The sequence below is a fragment of the Theropithecus gelada genome, chromosome 11 (assembly GCF_003255815.1).
Source record: "Theropithecus gelada isolate Dixy chromosome 11, Tgel_1.0, whole genome shotgun sequence".
NCBI classification, from domain to species: domain Eukaryota; kingdom Metazoa; phylum Chordata; class Mammalia; order Primates; family Cercopithecidae; genus Theropithecus; species Theropithecus gelada.
Genome location: NC_037679.1, coordinates 25500760 through 25525109, shown reverse-complemented (window position 1 = coordinate 25525109; position 24350 = coordinate 25500760). Strand labels below are relative to the sequence as shown.

General features: G+C 39.1%; 1 protein-coding gene across 3 annotated transcripts in view; it reads left to right on the top strand.

Annotated features, from left to right (window-relative positions):
- GRIP1 (glutamate receptor interacting protein 1) overlaps positions 1-24350 on the top strand; it is a 338518-nt gene that overhangs the window by 152571 nt on the left and 161597 nt on the right. For all 3 annotated transcript variants that reach the window (XM_025403428.1, XM_025403429.1, XM_025403427.1), the window contains exons 3-7: positions 1836-1971; positions 4537-4682; positions 14211-14294; positions 19697-19772; positions 21954-22099. In XM_025403428.1, the coding sequence (XP_025259213.1) occupies positions 1836-1971; positions 4537-4682; positions 14211-14294; positions 19697-19772; positions 21954-22099 (588 nt within the window). The remainder of the gene's footprint in view (positions 1-1835; positions 1972-4536; positions 4683-14210; positions 14295-19696; positions 19773-21953; positions 22100-24350) is intronic.

Genomic DNA, 24350 nt, shown 5'->3' with positions numbered 1-24350 from the left:
AGTGTACCTGTCTGATTCTTGCTTTGGAAGCTTCCTCTCAGGGGTGTACTCCACCCTGTGAGGTGTGGGGTGTCAGACTGCCCCTAGTGGGGGATGTCTCCCAGTTAGGCTACTCAGGGGTCAGGGACCCACTTGAGCAGGCAGTCTGTCCCTTCTCAGATCTCAACCTCCGTGTTGGGAGATCCACTGCTCTCTTCAAAGCTGTCAGACAGAGTCGTTTGCGTCTGCAGAGGTTTCTTCTGCTTTTGTTGTTGTTGTTGTTGTTGTTGTGTAGCTGTGCCCTGTCCCCAGAGGTGGGGTCTACAGAGACAGGCAGGTTTCCTTGAGCTGCTGTGAGCTCCACCCAGTTGGAGCTTCCCAACAGCTTTGTTTACCTACTTAAGCCTCAGCAATGGCGGGCGCCCCTCCCCCAGCCTCGCTGCTGCCTTGCCGGTAGATCACAGACTGCTGTGCTAGCAATGAGGGAGGCTCCGTGGGCGTGGGACCCTCCCGGCCAGGTGTGGGATATGATCTCCTGGTGTGCCTGTTTGCTTAAAGCGCAATATTGGGGTGGGAGTTACCCGATTTTCCAGGTGTTGTGTGTCTCAGTTCCCCTGGCTAGGAAAAGGGATTCCCTTCCCCCTTGCGCTTCCCAGGTGAGGCGATGCCTCGCCCTGCTTCAGCTCTCGCTGGTCGGGCTGCAGCAGCTGACCAGCACCGATCGTCCGGCACTCCCCAGTGAGATGAACCCAGTACCTCAGTTGAAAATGCAGAAATCACCGGTCTTCTGTGTCGCTCGCGCTGGGAGTTGGAGACTGGAGCTGTTCCTATTCGGCCATCTTGCTCCGCCCCCCTCTGTTTTTGCATTTTAATATGCATCTTTGATGTTCTAGAAGTTCATTACCCCTGAAATGTGTAACTTAATTTAGGAGAAATTGGAAAATTGGACAATTTCCCCATCCCTACCAAGAAAATATATTTGCAGATAGGGGAATAACATCACAGGGAATTTTAAAACAGCATTTATCCTAATTAGCCTCTGGAAGGTAAATATTGACTCTACTCATTTTTATTTTTGAAAGGGAGGATATTCTTACAGTTTTCTTACTTTCTGTTCTGACTAAAATCAAAAGATTTGAGTTCTGTCTTGCTGTATATACATTATCTCCACAAGATCTATGAAATTTTAAAATTTTGTAAGTAGAGAATGAAAGATTTATGGCAGTTACCTGGAAATTCTGAGGATCAATCCTGCCTTGCCATACTGTGACATATTCTGCAAGAATGATATGAGTGTTACATAAGCCATCATACTTCGTTTTTGAAAGACAAAGAAGCTAAAGTCAATATTTTTCTAGAACCTGTAGAAAGCTCTCTTCTCTTTTCAGTTGACTTCCTAACCTGAAACATACCATGAACTTTGAGTCTGCCACTGTGCTATATATGTTCATATTATCATCGAAAATTCTGTTCTAATTCCTTACTTTACAACTTTTAATTGTTCCCACTGGAGTTACAAGGAGAGAAACCAGAGAAAGTCACCCGAGAATGGCAGAAAACAAAGGGTGAATATTATTTGTACATAAGACAATTTGTACTATTTATTGTCAGCCTGGAGTGAATACCCCACCAGTGCCCATTTTCATAGCTTCTAATAGGATATCTGCCTCAGCATTATCTGCATGCGCATCTTTATGAAATATTCTGTAAATTACAATGGAAGGAGGCCATAGATATCTTTTCTCATAAAAGAAAAAGTGGAAAGAACTTCTGGGGAGGAGTCACTTAAACATACACAGAATGACATTGGCAATTCTACTCTCATTTTAATACGGCAAATGCTTTTCTTTTAACAGAGGAATTCAAGGGCTCCACAGTCGTCGAGTTGATGAAGAAGGAAGGCACTACCCTGGGTCTGACGGTATCGGGAGGAATTGATAAGGATGGCAAGCCAAGAGTATCTAATCTGCGGCAAGGAGGAATTGCTGCTAGGTAACTGCCTCTTGGGGAAATCTACTGAAAGGAACACAGGGTGTAATTAATTCAAAAATTAAAGCTCCATCAAAAGTGGTCACTAATAAATAAATGACAGCTGCCATCTGCCAGGCAGCACAGGCCAGCAGAAGCACAGTGGGGCACATTTCAGAAGCTGCTCCCCAGGTCTGCCCGCGTGGCTGTTCTAGCCTAGGCTACAGTCACCAGGGAGGTTCTTGTGTCATCTCAGGAGCTGCCAGGCCCTCATAAGATTTTAATTTCAAAATGACCATGTGCAGCTAGTCTGCAAATGTGCCACTGAACAGCAGACAGGCTGCAGTAGGAAGGAGATGCTCCAGTCATCTAAATGTGAAACAGATGACCCATATAATGTGTATGGGGAAAGTGCCAGAGAGGGACATGGCTACCCTTGAAAGAGTGGGAGACCCAACTCTGAGTTTTCAGTGAAAATTTTATTTATCCCACATCCTCTCTCCTTTTCTACCTGTGTGATTTTCAAGAGTTGGTTTCTGAAAGGACAGAAGGCTTAGAGGAGGAGGTCTCACCTGTCTTTCTTTCCATAACTGCAAATTCCACTCGTTATTGCCAAAGGCAGAATGTCCTGGATACTGGGTAGGGGTGGACTTCCTTGAGACACATTCTAAATCTGCCTCAGAAAAAGGGGGTGGAAGATCAGGTTTCATTAAAAGTGAGGCCAAGCTGGGCAGTGGCTCATGCCTGTAATCCCAGCACTTTGGGAGGCCAAGGCAGGTGGATCACGTGAGGTCAGGAGTTCGAGACCAGCTTGACCAACATGGCGAAACTCATCTCTAGTAAAAATAAAAATAAAAAAATAGCCAGCCATAGTGGCACATGCCTGTAATCCCAGCTACTTGGGAGGCTGAAGAAGAAGAATCACTTGAACCCAGGAGGCGGAGGTTACAGTGAAAGAAGACTGTGCCATTGCACTCCAGCCTGGACAACAGGAGCGAAACTCCGTCTTAAATAAATAAATACATACATACATACATACATACATACATACATACATACATACGTAAAATAAAAGTGAAGCTAAAGTACCTTAAATTCGGGCCACCAATATTCATATCCACATAATTCCAGGTTAAATCTTAGAGTTCTTGCCTCATAAAATGTCATCTGAAGTGGTGATTTCTGTGATTACTTTTAATGATCAACCTGTTTGTACAATTTACAAACTTAATCCAGTGGATTGCTCCATGATCAGAAGGTATTGTTTGTAAGGGAGACTGGTGTGGACACAAGCACCTCAATCTGCTTTCTTTAGGCTTTTAAGAAGCATCCTTCCACACCCAAAACCTCCTTTATTTTATAACAATCATGGCCAGTTCATGATGCTAGGGGTTCATAAGTCTCCAGAGCTTCTTTATATCTCTCCTTTAAGGCAAGTGTGATGGGGGAGAGGGGTAGCATTTTCAGTTGTATTAATGCTGTAATTAAAAGTGTTACTGTGCCAGTTATATTGAGTATTAAAAATCACCAAATAGTCACTATTTAAGGCACTACCATTTTGTAGGAAGTAAATCAAAATAATTAAAGATGAGATCCCTGCCCTAAAGGGGTTCACAATCTATCAGTGGAGATAAGGCATAAAAATCATGAAACATTTGGGAGCAAAAATGGCATTGCATGATAGCAAAAAGCAACAGCACAGAAGTTATTACAGAGCACTAGGCGGTTCAGTTGACATAAGTGTCAGGAAAGTGAGGTAAGGGCCATGCACGGACTGCAGACCGGGGCAGATTAGGAGGCTCTTTGAAGGAGGAATGATTGGAGCTGGATTTATATATAAAATAAATGCGTTAGCTATTTCTATTTTGGGAGAAAATGTTATTGAAGGTCCTTATCAGTGACATGAATTTTAACTCCTATTATTGATCTTGCTACCTTCTCTTGGTTTAGAAACAGAGTTTGACTAAAGTCCAAGAGCAGCCAATATTCTGTTATGGTGGTATAGAGAGACAAGAATGTTACTGAAAGCCAATATTTGCATTGTGATTTCTCCTTCACCAATACTCTTATCAATCCTGCTCTAAGCAATAAATAACAAAATAAGCTGACCCTTTCCTTAGTCCTGGACAAACTCCCAGTGAAGTTATTGAAAGCTGTGAAATGTATAAAAGGCAGGCAGCAAAAATGAGTGGGATTGAGAATAAAAAGATGTGTGTTGTATCTAGGATCTGGATCCCATCCCAGAGAACCAACTGGTTTAGGGCAAAGAACTTAAAAAAAAAAAAAAAGGCTTCTCTTGATTTTGTTTTATGGTGCTTTTAAAAATAAAAGAGGCGAAAAGGAAAAAATCAGAGATAGTGGCAGACTCAGAGCAGGACTTCCAAGGTATCACAGGCTGCATGAGTAAAAGCGATCCCTGGTTCTCCTCTGACTTCAGCCCACCATCTCCTAGGAGGCAGGGACTTCTGCTGTCAGCCTTCTAGGCTTGCTTCTACACTGCATGCTTACTCATGAAGGGAAAGTGGAAATATAGTTAGACTGGCCTGCGGAGAGGGTGAGTCTGCTGAAACAACATTGTCCATTTTGCAGAAGTGACCAGCTGGATGTGGGTGACTACATCAAAGCAGTGAATGGAATCAACCTGGCCAAATTCCGCCATGATGAGATCATCAGCTTGCTGAAGAATGTGGGAGAAAGAGTGGTTCTTGAAGTAGAGTATGAGCTTCCGCCGGTCTGTAAGTACAGTAGCCCCCCTTATCCACAGGGGATACATTCCAAGACCCCCAGTGGGTGCCTAAAACTTCTCATAATACCAAACCCTATATACATCGGGGTTTTATTTTTTTCTATACATACATACTTACGATAAAGTTTAATTGATAAATTAGGCACAGTAAGACATTAACAACAATAACTGGCTGGGAGCAGTGGCTCACGTCTATAATTCCAGCACTTTGGGAGGCCGAGGCAGGAGGATTGCTTGAGTCCGGCAGTTCAAGACCAGCCTGGGCAACATGGCAAAGCCCTACCTCTACAAAAAATAGAAAAATTAGCTGGGCTAATTACTACTACTACTACACACCTGTAGTACCAGTTACTCAAGGCTACTTGAGCATTAGGCGGAGCATCACTTGAGCCCAAGATGTTGAGGCTACAGTGAGACATGATCGCGCCACTGCCATCCAGCCTGGGGGACATAGCAAGGCCTTGTCTCAAAAAAAACACACACACAACATTAATAAAGTGAAACAATTATATCAATATGCCAATCTCACTACTCTTGTGCTTTCAGCCATTATTAAGTAAAATAAGGGTTCCTTGAACACACATACTGCAAAGGCTAAGTGCAGTGGCATATGCCTGTAATCCCAGCACTTTGGAAAGCTGAGGCGGGAGGATCACTTGAAGCCAGGAGTTCAAGACCAGCCTGGGCAACAAAATGAGACCTTGTTTCTACCAAAAAAAAAAGATTAGTCGGGCATGGTGGCATATGCCTGTAGTCCCAGCTACTTGGGAGGCTGAGGCAGAAGGATCCCTTGAGCCCAGAAGGTCGAGACTGCAGTGAGCTATGATTGTGTCATGGTACTCCAGCCTAGGTGACAGAGCAAGACCCTGTCTCGGAAAAAAAAAAAAAAAAAAAAGTACAACAAGAACACAACAGCCAATCTGATACCAAAGACAGCTGTGGCTGCAAAGTGACTAAGGCAGGTAGTGTAAACAGTGTGAATGTGCCAGACACATCCAGATGGATAGAGCAGACAGTGTGAGATTATCATCACACTACTCCTAACGGCACACAATTTAAAACTTAGGAATGATTTATTTCTGGAATTGTCTACTTAATATTTTCAGACTGCAGTTAATTGGGGGTAACTGAAACCACAGAAAATAAAACTGCAGATAAGGAGGAATTGCTATAATCATGACCCAGAGGAAGAACAGCTGCACCACAGTTTTTCCTAGGCAAAATCAGCTTCTTAATTTTTTCCCTTTGCCATCAATATCTCATTACAGGAATGGCAAAGCCAACTTTCTTAATATTTAAAAATTATTTGAATTGGAAAACTTACAACCTACCCAGGAAGAATTAACAAAGTCTTCACTAGCAATGAAATTATGAAGGGCCCGTGTTCTGTTTGCCACTTAAGCCATTTTAATTCAACATGTGTGTAAGTTCTGTGCAATAAGTACCATCCAGGCTTTGTACTTAGTGACTAGGTTTAGGAAAAGTATATTTAGTATGTTTTATATTGGTTCTTTATGGATACATTCATTTCTTTTTTAATTTTTAATTTTTGTGGGTACACAGTAGGTATATATATATATGATATATCCATTTCTGAAGCATGAAAATAGCTTCAGAACACATATTGTCAAGTAGTAATAATAGTAATTATAACAGCAATAGCCAACAGATTTTGATTGTACCAAATGTCTGGCATTATAAAGAACTTGACTTACATTGAATTATTTAATGCTTTCCACAAGGAGTGTCCGCATAGCAGAGATGAACTTTACTATCAAATAGACAAGTTCAAATCCCAGCTCCACATTTTACTAGCTACATGCCTTTGAGAAAGTTACTTATGCTTTCTATGTCTTAGTTTCCACATCTGTAAAATGGGAATATTATTAGTTCCTACTCATAGATTTGTTATGAGGATTAACTGAGTTAGTGTTTGGAAAACATTTAGAATAGTGCCTGGCACTCTCAAAGTTTTCAATAAAAAGGCAATCAACACTACAAGATAGGCATTTTTTCTCATTTTACAAAGCCTGAATTCAATATCTGAATCCGGGCTGCCTGACTCCAAAGTCCATATGCATATTAATTGTGAGGTATACTGATGTATGATTGCTGCCCTGCGTTTATGCTGTTCTAGCACCACCTCTCCTATTATTAGCTATGAACATGGATGCTACCCTGAGATAGCTTTTTGCTCTTCCATACTAATGAGAACTCAGGTTGATTATGAAGAGTTGGTAGAATTCATTTGTTCAGCAATGACTTATTGAGCATTTACTATGTTCCAGCCACCACTACGTACTAGGAGCCTGGGGGACATGAGTAGAGTTTATATTATAGCAAAAGACAGGTAACAAAATAAAACCATAATAAACAAATAAATTATATAGTATGAATACTATGAATCCTATGGGAAAAAGCAGTGCAAGGAGAGGGATTGGGAGCGCTGGGATCAGGGTGGGAATGCAATTGCAAATAGGGTGGTTAGGACAGCATCATTGAGAATGTGAGATTAGTCAATGACTTGTGAAGGAGGTGAGGGAGTTAGTTGTACAGATTTCTGGGGGAAGAGAGTTCCAGGAAGAATGAACAGTCATTGCTAAGACCAAAAGGTGGGAATATACTTAGGGTTGTTATAGAAATATTAAGGAGGACAGTGTGGCTATAGCAGAATGAGCAGTAAGAGAATTAGGAAGTGGGGTCAGAAATGTAAGGGGCTGGGGCATCCTTGTAGGTCATTGGGAGGACGTTAAGTTTTTCTCTGAATGATACAGGAAGTCACTATATGGTTTGGGGCAGAGGAGTGACATGATGTGATTTATGTTTTCAGAGGCTCTCTGGATACTGTGTTGACAATAGACTATAAGAGACCAGGGTAGAAGCTGGGAGATGAGCTAGAGGGCAGTTACAGTGATCCATGTAAGAGGTGGCGATGGAGACAGTGAAAAGCAGTCAGATTCCAGATCTATTTTGGAGGGAGAGCCTACAGGATTGCCTAATGGATTTGATGTGAGTTGTGCAGAAAAAGAGAAGTCAAAGTTAACCCCAAGGTTTTGAGCATGAGCAGCTGGAAGGACGGAGTATCCATTAACAGGAGTGGATAAGAATGTGGGTAGAGCTGTTTGTGAGGGAAGGATCAGCAGTTCATTGCTTGAAATACTACATTCGAGGTGCCTATTTGACATGCAAGAGGAAATGTCAAGACCCGAAGATATGATTTGGAGTTTGAGAGAAAGATCTGGACTGTAAATGTACATTTGAGAGTAATGAGAATATAGACGGTGTTCGAAGCTTGGGGACCAGATTAGAGGACTCAGGAAGCATGTGCATAATCAGTCACAAGTTCGTATTCTTCACATAAAATCTAACACCAAAGATTTAGTAGTCATTTTGCAACAAAATGAATTTAAGACTATGTTCACAAACCTTGCTACAACATTTTTTCATTTCCAGCAAGGCTAGGCAATAAAATAGAGTGTAAAGGCTTGGACTGTGTCAGTAGTTAAATGGCAGCTTTGCTCATTTCTGTCTTTGTGACCTTGGGCATGTTATTTAAATTCTCTCAGCCTTCGGTTTCTAATCTATAAAATAGCTATAGTAGTTGCAGGATTTTTGTAATGATTCAATGTTATAATCACATAATCATTGTTGAGACCATTTCAAACACTTTGTAAGTAACTAATAATATTAGCCATTATTACCATTATTATACTGAAATGGTATATAATTATACCATTATTATACTGTGTTTTTTTGAACTTTACATGAGTCAGTTTGCTTTGAAATCTCTCTCTCAAACCATTGCCAAAGACATAAGAGAAACCAGATGTCTAGCTCTAATGCTCTTTGATTATACATTTATATTCCTCTGGGCCTATCAATAAAAGGCAACCCCTTCCTAAAACAAACTCTAAGTGTCGTTTTTAGGCAAAGGCCAATAGAAGATTTGTCCAGTGTTATGGGTGATTCAGAACTAGGGGTTTCTAGGAAGACTTGAAGAAGGTCGTGCCAGCCAGGTGGAGAGAGGAATATTTCAGACAAAGGGTGCAGCAAGAAGGGAAGATGACAGCCCAGTGCACAGGTTAAACTACAGATAGGGAAAGACAGACAGGGGGCTGGATGTGGTCGCTGACACCTGTAATCCTAGCATTTTGGGAGGCCAAGGCGGGTGGATCACTTGAGGTCAGGAGTTCGAGACCAGCTTGGCCAACATGGAGAAACCCCATCTCTACTAAAAATACAAAAATTAGCCATGCATGGTGGTGGCTGCCAGTAATCCCAGCTATTTGAGAGGCTGAGGTAGGAGAATTGCTTGAATCTGGGAGGTGGAGGTTGCGGTGAGCCAAGATTGTGCCACTGTACTCTAGCCTGGGCAACAGAGCAAGACTCTATCTCAAAAACAAAAAAAAAGAAAAAGAAGAAGAAGGAAAGAAAGAAAGAGAGGGCTTGGAGATAGATGAGGCCAATGAGGCACACAAGGACCAAACGAGGGCCTTATAAGCCATATTGATGGAGTTTGGCATCCAGTGGGCCATGAGGAGCTCTTAAAGGGGAATGGCATCATAAGATCTGAGTGTTTAGATTTATCATTGTAGGAGGCCAAATAGAGAGAAGACCAGAGGCTACAAGCCCAAAGGCTGTTACAATTTTCCAAAAGAGAAGTGAGATCCTAAATAAACATAGCATTAGTAGAGTTAGAGGAGAAGATGGATATCAGAAATGTTTAGGAGTTAAAACCTATCATGACTTGGTGATTATGCAGTACCATCTTTTTCTCCCTGACACAATAAAGTGATGGAAAAGGGGGGAAATATGTTTAAACACAAAAGTGTGCATTGTTTTGATGGAAATCAAAAGGGGTCTACTCTCCCAGAATAATCTGTCTCTTTCTATTATGTTTGAAGAAAGTAATAAAATACTTGAGTTCAGAGTGGTTGAAGGGATTAATTAGTTCCCCTTTCACTTAGCTGAGACTGCTAGAGCAGAAACAGGCCATCCACAGCTGAAAGTCCGTAAGGAGAACTGACTGGTAAAAGACAAGCCACCCAAGGCCAAGACTGGTAGCTCTGTCAGGATCACAGCAGTTTGAGGCTCAGCCAATCACAGAGTTCAGAAAGAACCAGGAGAGACAGAGAGAGAGAGAGAGAGAGAGAGTGTGAGAGAGAGAGAAAGAGTGTGTGTGTGTGTGTGTGTGTGTGTGTGTGTGTGTGTGTGTGTGTGTGTGTGTNGTGTGTGTGTGTGTGTGTGTGTGTGTGTGTGTGTGTGTGTGTGTGTGTGTAATGTGATAGAGGAAAACTGGTTTGACCTTGGCCCTTTCTGAGATTCAGTTTCTTTATGAAAATAAAATGATTGGTCTACATAAGCTCTAAAGCTCTTTCTGACTTTAAAATGATGTGATCCTTCGAGACTGTAGAGAGACTATTACCAACCTGTATCTTAGATATATATGTATTAAAAGTTGGTCTAGGCTGGGTGTGGTGGCTTACACCTGTAATCCTACCTAGCACTTTGGGAGGCGGATGCAGGAGGATCCCTTGAGCCCAGGAGTTCAAGACCACCCTGGGCAACACAGAAAGACCCTGTCTCAATTAAAAATAAATAAATAATAAAAATAAAAAGTTGGTCTAGAGCGGTGCCTTCAAATTTTTTGGTCACTTAACTCTTAAAGAATTTTGAAATGTTACATAATTCTCATCCATTTTTAGTTAACATCTAAAATTATCATAAGCATAAATAGTTAGAAAGGATGCAATTCCTAGCATATTATTTGTTTTATATGTCTTTAAATTCTGTTTTCATGTAAACCTTGGAGCTACAGATTTACCTCATGGGCATTTAATGGAAAACAGTCTGCCTTATAATCTGATTGGCAAAGGCAGTCTTCACTGTTAATCCATTAGCTAACTCAGATGAGCTTCCTATCATAAGGAATCATTTTAAACTCAAATAAATGTGTAAAAGCATGCCCCTGTGACAGTCCTCTGACTTCTCAGTTCTGAAATAGACAGGTGGTGGTGGTGGTGGTGGTGGTGGTGGTGGTGAGGAGGAGGAGAGAGGGAGAAAGATAATCTCAGGTCTTCTCCATGTAATTTACTCTGGGATTCAGTCTGAGGGAACAGCAACTACCTGGAGGAAGCTCTTCCTGGGGCAATGGCAGAGGGAAAACAGGGCAAGCGCAGCCATGTAAAGTGCAATTTCAGTCTCTGCTTGTGTCTCTTAACAGCCTAGTGGCAAAAGTAAGTCACATGGGCAAGTGCAGCATAATGAGGTAGGAACGTTCACAACTCCTATTCTCCTATTGAGACAGGGAATAGGGAGGCAGGGAAGGAGTTTGTAATTTCAAAAACCTCATCTACCATAGGAAAATAACTGTATAGAAGTAGATGCATATCCACATATAGAAAGAAGGGACAACAGCACAACTGACAGGCCGAGGTGAATGTTTACATTGTGAACTTGGTTTCTACCTACCCTTTGATCCACTGGGTAAGCCCCTTAATTGGAACTTTGTGTACACATACATATGTATGAGTCATTAGTAAAATTTACATGGCAATGCAGGATGTCTGGTACTGCACATGAAAACCCAATCACGAAGAGCCAGCCATGCAAATAAAAACAATAAAGACCAAATCTATTTCATTAATTGTATTAAAATGCAGTCAACATTCAAATTTATCTTTGTAAATGATGGAGAACAACAGTGTAGATAATCTAAAGCTGTAGAAAATACAGAGCCTTTATACTGACTTTAAATTTGATTGTAAGATTTTGTAGTCAGCAAGATTTAGCTAAAGCAAAATCAAAATTGCAGTACTTTGCATTCCCATAACAGATATGCCTCCAACAAGGACAGGTGGCCCAGAATTAGAATTCAGTTGTATATCATCGAAAGCTGATTTACTGAGTAAATGAAATAATATGTGTAAACCATTTTTGCAGAGTTCTGAGCACACAGTAAATTCTTATTAATTATTTCCTTCCATATCCTTTCCTTTCCTCGCTTACCTAGAGAACAAAAAAAAATTATGTTCTTAACCAATTTCTTCAAGTGGCTTGTTGAGCCGTAGAAATAAGAAAACATTTGGAATGAACTCAATTTTTTTTGTTTAATTAAAACTGTACCTCAACACTTTCATCTGTTTGTGAGTACTGTTCCTAGTTGATTAGTCTAAGCTGAAATTCCCCTGATAGCAAGAATATGACATTTAATTAAATCAGCAGTATACCAAAACATTTTTCAACTGTAGGTTTATGTTGTTTTTCATCCGATCTAAATTTTTATAGTACTTTATGTCCCAGCCAGATAGTGGACAGTTTTATGAATTTAAATGTGTACTTTTCTTAATCATGTTTGTTCCCTTGAGGGTTCAGAATTTCTGATGATTAAAAATAATTGTGGCCGGGCGCGGTGGCTCACGCCTGTAATCCCAGCACTTTGGGAGGCCGAGGCGGGCGGATCACGAGGTCAGGAGATCAAGACCATCCTGGCTAACACGGTGAAACCCCGTCTCTACTAAAAATGCAAAAAATTAGCCGGGCGAGGCGGCGGGCGCCTGTAGTCCCAGCTACTCGGGAGGCTGAGGCAGGAGAATGGCGTGAACCCGGGAGGCGGAGCTTGCAGTGAGCCGAGATCGCGCCACTGCACTCCAGCCTGGGTGACAGAGCGAGACTCTGTCTCAAAAAAAAATAAAAAATAAAAAATAAAAAAAAAATAAAAATAATTGTAATTAAAGCCTAAAACTACTTGCTATTTCTGTAGGAAAAGTTGTTTTAAACAATGCCTTTGGATTCTGCCTGTGTGTGTGTATATGTGTGTGTGTGTGCGTGTGTGTGTATATATATATATATATATTTTTTTTTTTTTTTTTTTTTTGAGACAGTCTCACTCTGTCACCCAGGCTGGAGTGCAGTGGCGTGATCTCGGCTCACTGTGGTCTCCGCCCCTGCAGGTTCCAGTGATTCTCCTGCCTTGGCCTCCAAAGTAGCTGGGATTACAGGTGTCTGCCACCACGCCCGGCTGATTTTCGTATTTTTAGTAGAGACGCGGTTTCACCATCTTAGCCAGGCTGGCCTTGAATTCCTGACCTTGTGACCTACCCGCCTTGGCCTCCCAAAGTGCTGTGATTACAGGCGTGAGCCACCGTGCCTGGCCTGCCTGTATATTTCTTGCTGATAGTTTTATCTAATAAACCCTTCAGGATCTAGTAGGAATGTAAAAACAATGTGTTACTTGATAATGAACATGGCGTTAACTAGGTACAAACTGAAAATAAAGATCTAAAATTCTCCTACACATTACAAGTCTACGAATAAAAACATCCCTCTGTGCATAATGATAAAATACCAATTTGTAGAAGTTTTATGGGTTTTTTTAATGCAGAAATAATGTATAGTACAATCAGCATGACTCAACAGGTTCTCGAAAGCAATCTTACAGAATATTTTAGTAACTATACCTTCATATACCTTATACCATCATACATGTATGTAATGTGACTAGAGATTGCAGCTTGACAATACAATTCCATTTTGTTAAATGAAAGCGATAATCACGCAAACACAACATAAGCATAATGTATCAAGTAAAATTAAGTCAATCTGTAGTTTCTTAGATAGTAGTAGTATTCTGAATGTATTTAGAATTTCTTTTGCCCTCTAAGTTTCATCTGGGTTGCTGCGTCTTAGTTTAATAGCTATTTATGTGTCAGAACATCTATTAGCATCAGCCTAATTATTTTTTTTTTATTTATTTATTTATTTATTTTTTTTTTTGAGACGGAGTCTCGCTCTGTCGCCCAGGCTGGAGTGCAGTGGCCGGATCTCAGCTCACGGCAAGCTCCGCCTCCCGGGTTCACGCCATTCTCCCGCCTCAGCCTCCCGAGTATCTGGGACCACAGGCGCCCGCCACCTCGCCCGGCTAATTTTTTGTATTTTTTTAGTAGAGACGGGGTTTCACCGTGTTAGCCAGCATGGTCTCGATCTCCTGACCTCGTGATCCGCCCGTCTCGGCCTCCCAAAGTGCTGGGATTACAGGCTTGAGCCACCGCGCCCGGCCTTTATTGATAGCAATCTGAGAATGGTAATTTTTCTTCCTGTGCCAGTTGCAAAATTAAAATAAATACAGACGTTATTTTACAAGTGTTACAAAATATTGTTTTTGCATTTTACAAAAGGAAAACAATTCTACTTATATAAATACTGTCTCTCTTGTTAGGTAGAGTTTAAACAATGTAAATATCACCCTGTTATCTAGAAACTAACTATATAGAAAGAAATGAACTAGCTATGATTTTGGTTACATTTGTATCTATATGAGTCACTTATACAAAAGACTGCTTTATGATATTTTCACGTCATTACAGTTTTTTAAACATTTTCTTTGAAAAGGGACTGTTGCTTATTACTCAAAACTTATTTGCAACAAGGATCTGTAATATTTTATGCCACATTGAATGATTTAGAAATGTTATGATGACTTACAAGTTATATTTCCTTCTCTCTTTTCTTTATTCAGCTGTGCAAGGATCAAGTGTTATTTTCCGAACCGTGGAGGTCACATTACATAAAGAAGGCAATACCTTTGGTTTTGTAATACGAGGTAGGTGTTGGTTAGAAAAATCTACTTAAAAAATTATTTCCATAGGTTTTCAGGGAACAGGTGGTATTTGGGTATTTGGTTACATGCATAAGTTCTTTAGTGGTGATTTGTGAGATTTTGGTGCGCCCACCACCCGAGCAGCATACACTGAACCCAATTTGTAGCCTTTTATTCCTCACCTCCTTCCCACTTTTCCCCAAGTCCTAAAAGTCCCTTGTATCATTCTTATGCCTTTACATCCTCATAGCTTAACTCCTACTTATGAATGAGAACATACGATTTTGATTTTCCATTCCTGAGTTACTTCACTTGAAATAATGGTCTCCAATTCCATCCAGGTTGCTGCAAATTCCATTAATTCATTCCTTTTTATGGCTGAATAGTATTCTATTGTATATGTATACCACAGTTTCTTTATCCACTAGTTGATTGATGGGTATTTGGGCTGGTTCCATATTTTTGCAATTGCAAATTGTGCTGCTATAAATATGCATGTGCAAGTATCTCTTTTATGTAATGACTTCTTTTCCTATGGGTAGATATCCAGTCGTAGAATTGCTGGATCAAATGATAGTTCTACTTTTTGTTCTTTAAGGATCCCCACACTGTTTTCCGTAGTGGTCATACTAGTTTGCATTCCCTCCAGCAGTATAGAAGTGTTCCCTTTTCACTGCATCCACGTCAACATCTGTTTTTTTATATGTGTGTGTGTGTTTTTTTTGTTTGTTTGTTTGTTTGTTTGTTTTGTATTATGGCCACTCTTGTGAGAATAAGGTGGTACCACATTGTGGTTTTGATTTGCATTTCCCTGGTCATTAGTGATGCTGAGCATTTTTTTCATATGTTTGTTGGCCATTTGTATATCTTCTTTTGAGAATTGTCTATTCATGTCCTTAGCCCACTTTTTGATGGAATTGTTTGGTTTTTTTCTTGCTAATTTCTTTGAGTTCCCTGTAGATTCTGGATATTAGTCCTTTGTTGGATGTGTACGTTGTAAAGATTTTCTCTCACTCTGTGGGTTAGAAAGATCTTCTCTTCTTTAAATAAACACAACAATGAATGGCCATAAAAGTGGAAACCAAATGTAGCTCTATTTTTGGTTCATTAATACAGAGCAAGAAGCCACTGTTTATAAACCTTGTCAATTCAGTCATCCTATACTTTTCAACATATCTTTTGTCTTTCCTTTTATATTTTTCTATATCACTGAATCAAAAATGTTGATTAGTATGCCTTGATTTGATTTAATACACCAGAATTAAGGGACTTTATTTAAATACATTTCTCCAGAAACACATTTGGTTATTGTAGCTTTCTAAAAATGGATCAAAGATTCTAATCTCTTGGGTATCTATGTGCTTCAGCTCAAGTCATCATATTATAATATGGCATTGATTATAACAATTTCAGGTGACTCCAACTTGTCATTAAACTACTAATTCTAAAGTATAATTCTGTCTTGCATTATGTTTTCTTATTAGTAATTTTATTCCGTAAAGACTATGCCTACATTAACAACTCTCAATCTGTAGTATGACAATGAGGTTCAAAAGGGAGCTATATAAACATCAGGGAATTTTTTTTCTTTCCAACTTTTATCTTGGGTTCAAGGAGTACATGTGCGGGTTTGTTACATGGGGGAATTGCATGTCATGGGGGCTTAGGGTACAGATAATTTTGTCATCCAAGTAATCATCATCATACTCAATCAGTAGTTTTTCAATCCTCATCCTCCTCCCACCTGCCACCCTCAAATAGGCCCCAGTGTCTGTTGTTCCCTTCTTTGTGTCCATGTGTACTCAATGCTTAGCACCCACTTATGAGCAAGAACATGCAGTATTTGGTTTTCCACTATCAGGAATATTTTAACAGTTCACATTTCTTGATTGTTTTTGTCTTCACCTATAACATTTTGTACTTCAACAGAGTAAAAATTCTATCAAAATTGTTAAAACATTAATTAAAATTAAACATCTTAATAAATATGCATGAAAGAATAAAAGAGATGTGGATACTTGTACAGATTTGTCTTAAGTGATTGAGTTTTAAATAGTAGCTTTCATTTTATCCCAGTCACTTAGCAAATCAATCAGTCAAATGTTTATTAAGCACATGTCAACATGTCAGCATGGAGGGAAGTACTATAGAGTCATAAGAAAAGACCCCAATCTACAGGGAATTACAGTCCAGTGAATTTAAGACATAAGTTGATAGAGTGCTCAAGTGAGTAGTAGAGAGAATGAGGAACTAGGAACTCATTGAGAGGTTTAGACTTGTAGTTATTACATTTTTCTGACCAAGGCCTATTTTTAGGTGGAGGAACAGAGCCCAAGATCATTTACCCTAACCATTCCTAAATTTCTGTTTAAGATAACCAGATGAATATAGTGAAAAGTCACTGTACAAGTAATTTTTGGCTAAAGGGTGATATATACAAATCTGTTTTGCAATACAGATATGAGTGAGAAGGTTCCTCAATCACATGCATACAAGCCTAATTATTGAAACACTATGCCAAAAAATCCTGCTGTTGCAGATATTCATAGATAGTGACTGTATGGATAGCCAATAATGAATCAAATTACTAATAAAAGAGCTAAACCAAGAGTAATGTATTATTAAGAAATAAACAGAATAGAAGCAATTGAAATGTGCAGCCACCTCAAGACAACTGATGATGTGATGTTAGTAAAACACCCTTCCCACAGTTTGCAGGAATTTCAATTATCTGTGTGTATGCCCAGCAGTTTTATAATATGAGCTTAGAACACTGCCTGGTATGTGGAGGCACTTAATAAGTGAATGATTGAATGTTGCCTAGATTTGTGTGGACATCAGACTTCGTAGTATTATACTGATTTTTAAAAACTTAGTTACAATAAGCCAGTATTGGTTTATGAGTACCACATTTTGATAGGCCTTAATAACTCCCTTAATATGTTGGTTGAACATAAACGTTTTTGGAGTTTTGCATAATTTCTCAATGAGAATCAAATAAAGAATTTCTCTTTTTAGATTAGTTTGAGGTCCATCTGGAGGATTTTCCCTGTTCAAAAGGTGGTCACTACCCATCACTTAAGAATCACTGGTTAATCAGAATGAGTAAGTGCTATGAGTAAATATTAGTATGGCAGATAAGATGTTTTGGCATAGATGGGAGTTGAGCTAAACTTAGATCAGTAGAAAATACCAGGACAGCCAGGAAAGAGAAGTTACTGCAGGTAGAGCATATCTATTTAGTATGGGTGAAGTTCTTCTTAACCTATTAGAATGGAACTTGCAATGTTAAGGTTTTAGCTGATGAACGGAATTATATTTCTAATGCTCTAAGTCACAAGTTCTAAAACCTTTATTCCCTAAACAATAGAACCTTGCATCCATAGAGTAAAAATGATGTTCTGGCCTAAACTTTGGAGTGTTAAATTTCAGTTAATGCAAGCAAGCCAGAGGAGATGAGTTGGGCTGATAGGAAAGGCACTCTGCCATGAAGTTGCTTTACACTTTAGACAAGGAAACCTTCTCTAGTCATTGTCAAATGTAAAATTGTAGGTGGGCCTAGTCATTTAACATATGCTGCTTGATATTCAGATTTGGTCTGCACTGTGTCTCTGGCATTGATATTTTCAAAAAGCATCCCAGTTGATGCTAATGTACACCAGGATTGAGAATATCACTGGTTTCTGAGTGGTTCCTGTTTTGCCTTGCTGCTGCAAACTTCTAGAACCTAAGTGAGTCACACAGGAAACTTCGTTCATTACAAATCACAGTAAAATGCCACATATCAAGAAATATACAACTATCTCACACTTTAACAGGCATTCAATGTTACATTTTGAAATTTGTAAATACAAGCCAAAATTATGGAATGATTTCTTACTATCTTTGGCCCTCATCCTTTTCTCAATCGATTTTCCTTCAGGGAAAAGCAAACCTATTCTTTATGATCACCTTGCAAAAGAGAAATTATGTAACAGTATTTACATAAATATGGGTAAGCATTTGTAGTAACATTTAAAATTTTCATTTTAAAATTTTTTTCTGAGAAAGTGGTGAATTTCTTATTTCAAAGAGGAATTTCTAAAGAAGCTAAACACAATGAAAGAATAAAATACTGATAAAATGCTGAACGAGAGCTTTTACCAATCAATCACACTAAACAAATCACTTGTCATAGAAGCGAGCACAAAAGAAGTATTTGCCTTCCTAAGGAACTGCAAATGCCTTTTAATTTTTCTCTTAGGCTATTTTCTGTAAGGCGACCTTTTGGCCTATACCAGGTTTGGGAAATGTCCATCTGTTCTAGCACGCAAACATTAAGGGAGAAATAGTTGACAATAGCTTCATATTTATCAGATATTGGCAAACTAGAAAACTCGCAGATGGACAGACAGGATGGTGATATGCAAAGAAACCAGGTCACATAAAGAATAGATAAGGAAACTAGCATTGTTCAACATTAAGAAGGTGGGATTTAGCTGGCATATAATCTCTGTTTTCAACTTTCAGAAAACATTTTTGTAGAAGAGAGCATACATTTTTATTTTACTGCTCAGGATCATAGAACAAAGACCAGTGAATGAAAGTTGAAGGAGGAGAGATGTCAGTTAAATATTAGGAAGAACTTTGTAACACTCCTTGGTGTCCAAATGTGGAGTGAGCAGCCTCACATCTAGTAAGTAGGCCAGCACCCGTGCATTTCATGCAGATGCTGGGGGAGCACAGATTAAGGAAATTGTACAAAAGGATTATGGATTAAAAAGAGAATTTACAATAAATTACCTTCCATCTTGAAACATCTATGTTTCCATGAATTCTTGTGGAGAATTTTTTCTAACAGAAAATTAAAATTCCCATTCAAGGATTGCAGCTGGTTTGACACAGTCTGAAAAATTTGCCCCAAATTTTTGAACACCTCACTTTTAATGAAAGTCACTTGGTCACTTGAATTTTTTTTTTTTTTTGCTTCCTTTTTTAATACTAGGATTTTTATTTTACTTTGATTTTTGTTTCCTTTATGTTAGGTTGTAGACCTACGGACCAGTATTTTAGATCAGTTTGATTGGCACAGATATACACATCTGTACTGTATAACTGACAGCTGTTCAAATCGGGCCAGTACTTGATATAATCAGTTGATCCTCTTGCCATACCAGTTGTTAAATACTTTATATATTACCCGGTTACAGCCATGTATTTATTGAAAGATGATGAAATGGTGACTTCAAAAATACATTCTTTATAAAATGAGCAAGACCTTTAAGCCTTTTGTATGCCTCAAGGATAATTTTACAGATTTTCCTCCGTACATGAAGTAGGACATTTCTCAGCTGAAATCTTGCAGGTGATTTTTTAAAATGTCAACAATGAAAGCATTTTTAAGCTCTATTCCTTTTCTTTGCTAGGGGGAGCACATGATGATAGAAATAAATCTCGTCCAGTTGTGATAACATGTGTTCGTCCTGGAGGACCTGCTGACAGGTAAACTTTATCTTTCTGTGTCACTATCCAAAACAAAATAAATAAAGCTGGGGACTTTGACATAGAAGTTGATGTATTAGAAATTTTACAGTAAAATGTAGATATTAAGCAAACATGTTACAATGTGAAAACTGAGAGTCTGAGCTATGGAATCAGAAAAAATAAGGTTTGCCTCTAGAGTCTATACTTACTATACTATATGTTTATCAAGTGACTTAATACTGAGCTCAATTTCCACCACCATTGGAAATGTAGATACTAATATCTACCTTTCAGAGCTGTTCGGTTTTATGAAAGGTTGGAGATATATAATGCCTTGCAGGGGCCTGGCACAGGGGAGGCACTTACAGAACTCAGCTGGCTCTTCTAGGCAGGTGCTGGAAATGCATCTTCTCCTCTTGCTAATCTCCCAGCCTGGACAGATAGGTGGTGGTGGTGAGATTCTTACCATTCTCAACATTCTTACTATTAGTGTTATCTTTTGATAGTGACTATGTAGGTCAGAATGGAAGTGACTTTTAGTAAAATGGAAGATATTTCATTAGTCTCTAGAGTTTTCTTTGCATTTCTCTTCCTTGCTAATTTGAATATGTGAAGGGCAAATGCCTTCAACTTTCCTATTGTAAGCCTTGTAGGGCCCCAAGTAAGCTCACAACTGAAGTGTCTCTGGAGATACTTACCTCTGTATTAGTTTCCCACAGTAAAAGTTCACTCTATAATGATGGGGGAACACAACTGCTGCCGTTAGAGACTGTTGAAGGGGAGGAGGAAAATGTACTGATTCCTCCTGTCTCTGTTTGAGACCAGGATAAACTTAAAAACCTTAGTTAAGAGATAAAGATAATAATATTATTTATTATTAATAAATATTAACCATTAATTAATTAACCATTTATAACCATTATTTATTAAGCATTTACTATGTGGTAGGGACTGTACTGAGGGCTTGGCGAACATTATCTTATTTTATCCTTACAACCCACCCTTTAAATGAGGTCTTTGTATCCACATTTACAGATGACAAAACTGCCCAGTATGGCAGTGAGTAAGTGAAAGAACTGTGGGAGGAATTCAGGTTTCTTTTCCTTTGAAGCTCATATGATTAGCTCACTTTTAAGAAAGATGATATTTCATATAAAATTAGAAAATAGGAAAACACTGGTGTCTTACTTGTGCTGACGTGTATTTGCATTTGCAGCGGGTAACAAAATGTCCAAGAGTTTCCCCTTTTCCCTTTCCATGTGTCTCTAGTGAATCACTCTTCCTGAAGCGAATTAGAATATTTTCATTTCTTATTAACATTTAGAGTTGGAGTTGACAGAAATGTCAAAACATAGGCTATGAGCTTGTGAGTGGTGTACTTGTATTACCAAATTAATTTAGAACTCAAAAAAATCTGAGAATTTAAGAAAAAAATTGGAGCCAAAGGACTTAGAAAGTGAACTAGGTGAAAGATGTTTATTTCAAAGGTCATTATTATTCTTTCCAAATCCTCAACATATAATCCCACCATTTGATTTTCTCATTTTTGTGCCCCTCCCTGAGGCAGGGTTATCTGGGGGCCACCCTGGCTGTACTTTTGTGGTGTCACTGAGTCATCTCTCAATGCCTTGAGTGTCTGTGGTCACAGCAGGGAGAATAGCATTTGCCTTCCTCTTCCAGGGAATGTGAGGTTGAATCAATTTCATGATTGCCAAATGGCCTTATAAATCAGTAGGGAAATTTATAGACAAGGGAAATTTCTCACCAGCAATTCCTATCCTGCTTGGATTCACTGGTAATAATTTGAATGAAATTCCCTGGCTTTTCTGTTTACCTGACTTTGGGAAAATAGGTGAATAGTATTTTCTGGCCTCCAATGAATCCATTTTAGACATTCAGGCAAAAACGTAGAAAAGGGAAAATATGCCCTTCTTACTTTTGTACTTCAAGAATTACCTGTGGGTAACTAGGTTTTTTGCTAATGTGTAGTTATTTTCTCATTACTGATTTTCATATTACAGCAATTTTCTGTTCAGGGTTACTTCTTTATACTCTTACTGTCACACTTGATGCTTTAAAAGATTGCAGATGGGATGGATGGCAGAATATGTGTAACAAAATGAATTTGGCTAAGTGACTATTAATACCGAGCCCCTTTGTGGTAAATTAATAAAGACTATTCCTTTATTCTCCCTTCAGAGAGGGCACGATCAAACCTGGTGACAGGTTGCTCAGTGTGGATGGAATTCGGCTTCTTGGAACCACGCATGCTGAAGCCATGAGTATTCTTAAACAATGTGGACAAGAAGCAACGCTGCTGATAGAATATGATGTCTCAGTAATGGGTATGTTGGAGTCCTGAGGGTGTGATCTCTAAGCACCAGAACGTCACTATCTGTCCCTGATTTTGGATTAAGTATGTGTTGTTATGCCCTCCTGGAATAGACAGAATTCATAAATACTATATAATGTTACTCTGTCTGAGTTCAGGAAGATGTGAGTGGCTGTACTTTGTAGTGATGTAGAGTTCTCATGTCAATAGGTTCCATAATAAAGTCTCATTCTGTCAGTGTGTCACCCAGCGATCAGCTCTTCTATGTGGATTACCCTTTGGCAGCAAAGTGTTTTTTCCCCTCCAAATCACAAAAATAGTATTGTTAACGTAAGGACTGGTACTCTTTTTTTTATTACATAGAGACTGACAGCAGTAGGTGATTCCTTTCCTTCTTGTAACTTCTCAGTGTGAAGCCAGCTAATCAAAATAATAGAAATGACCATTTATTTCACCGTCAGATTTAGGGATAAGAAAAATAAAGGAGATGTAGGATCATTGATTAAAATAAAAACTTGAGTGCAGTTTTCTTTTTTTAAATTATGATTCTACTAGAAAGAAACTATTTGGCTGGGCGCGGTGGCTCAAGCCTGTAATCCCAGCACTTTGGGAGGCCGAGACGGGCGGATCACGAGGTCAGGAGATCGAGACCATCCTGGCTAACACGGTGAAACCCCGTCTCTACTAAAAAAAAAAAAAAAAAAAATACAAAAAACTAGCCGGGCGAGGTGGCGGGCGCCTGTAGTCCCAGCTACTCGGGAGGCTGAGGCAGGAGAATGGCATAAACCCGGGAGGCGGAGCTTGCAGTGAGCTGAGATCCGGCCACTGTACTCCAGCCTGGGCGACAGAGCGAGACTCCGTCTCAAAAAAAAAAAAAAAAAAGAAACTATTTTTACACTCATACCTATAGTAAAACTGGCAAGATATTCTCATGTGGCTTTTAAATGGTAAGAGAGCCAACGTCTTGTGTAATGTTGACTAAGGCAGAAAAATTATGAGAGAATGAATTGGAACTTGAAATTGAAACTTAAATCATGCTGTGAGTAAACCTTACAATTATCAGACTCCATTAAGTGACCTGGCTTTACCATCTAGTTTTATGTTGTGAAATGTAGCTGAGAAAAAGAGACTTATTCTACAACTGCATACTCCTTTATTTCTCACTCTGTATGACTCCTCTATAACAGTGTTGTATGAGAGTATTCTTAATCTGTTTGCTGGCCTGAAATGTCTGGAGAGTATGAGGTTTCCTAATGGGAAAGTATGAAACTTAAGGAGTTTTTAGAAGGATAAATGATGTGGTATACCCTTGATGTGGAAAGTTCATAAATGAATATTCCCTCCCTTACTTTCCACCTTCCTTTTTCCCTCTCTCCTTTTTTCTTTCCATCCTTCATTCCCTCCTTTCTTTCTGTCTTATTTTTGTTGTATGTTTTTTTAATTAGATGTTGAGTTAGATGATTTGGGTTCCGTTTTCAACTCTACTAATTTCTAGATATTAATTTGGAGCATATGATTTGATTTCCCTGTGCCTTATTTGTCAAATGGGGACTAGCATCCCTTTTTTAAAGGCAATTATAAAGATAAAATCAGATTACATAAGTAAGGTATATTTTAAATGATGAGACAAGTGGATTGTTAACATTAAAAATTGAAGCAGATATTTGACAACTAACTACTTTGTTCAGTCTACAAACATTTATTGAAGTAAATGGCAGGGAACAGGAAAAAGATGAACAAAATAGACCTGGTCCCTGACCTTATGAAGCTTGCAATGGATAGGAAGAACAGACAGTAAACAAGGGTATTACCAAACAGATAAACTCATAAAATGTGATCATTGCTGTAAAGGACAAGAACAGTATTCTGTCATAGGGAATAAGGGCAGGCACAGGTGAGGGTTGGCAGGTGATTTAAATAGGGAAGTCAGTGAAGAGGTAAGAGGTTAAAACCCAAAGGCTTAGAAGGAACCAGCTCCCAGACTGAAGACAATAGTCTCTGTAAGGCTTCAGCATTCCACATCAGAGTGACAAGGTCTCCTCCACTGGGATAGATACCATTTAAGGGAAAAGCCCTCCAAGTTTCACCATGGCCAGGGTCAGGAGGGAATGGCGTGACCCTACCTGTTTGCCTTCTTTCCAACTCAGTCTCACATTCTGAATGAAACCTGACAGTTTTCACACCCTAGAACTCCCAGTCAGCTCCTTAATGTAGGAGAAAGTGGACTATCAGGAAGGAAACTCATTTTAAGAGTTCCTCAAGGT